Source organism: Myotis brandtii, unplaced genomic scaffold, assembly GCF_000412655.1.
Source record: "Myotis brandtii unplaced genomic scaffold, ASM41265v1 scaffold680, whole genome shotgun sequence".
NCBI classification, from domain to species: Eukaryota; Metazoa; Chordata; class Mammalia; order Chiroptera; family Vespertilionidae; genus Myotis; species Myotis brandtii.
Window position 1 is genome coordinate 187,443 of NW_005370658.1, and position 360 is coordinate 187,802.

Sequence of the window (360 nt, forward strand, 5' to 3'; positions counted from 1 at the left end):
TGCCCGGGCCGCCCGGATGTGCACTAAAATGGAACAGCCCTTCTACCACGACGACTCATACGCAGCGGCGGGATACGGCCGGGCCCCGGGCGGCCTCTCTCTACACGACTACAAACTCCTGAAGCCCAGCCTGGCGATCAACCTGACCGACCCTTACCGAGGTCTGAAAGCACCCGGGGCTCGGGGCCCGGGCCCGGAGGGCAGCGGTGGTGGCAGCTACTTTTCCAGCCAGGGCTCGGACACGGGCGCGTCGCTCAAGCTCGCCTCCTCCGAGCTGGAGCGCCTGATCGTCCCCAACAGCAACGGCGTGATCACGACGACGCCCACGCCCCCGGGACAGTACTTTTACCCTCGCGGGGG

The 360-nt window shown here is 67.5% G+C and overlaps 1 protein-coding gene across 1 annotated transcript in view; it reads left to right on the forward strand.

Annotated features, from left to right (window-relative positions):
- Positions 1-7: 7 nt before the first annotated feature.
- Positions 8-360, forward strand: part of JUNB (jun B proto-oncogene) — a 1,632-nt gene continuing 1,279 nt past the window's right edge. Inside the window, exon 1 of the mRNA XM_005881606.2 lies at positions 8-353. Within this exon, the coding sequence (XP_005881668.1) occupies positions 17-353 (337 nt within the window). The 5' untranslated portion in view covers positions 8-16. The remainder of the gene's footprint in view (positions 354-360) is intronic.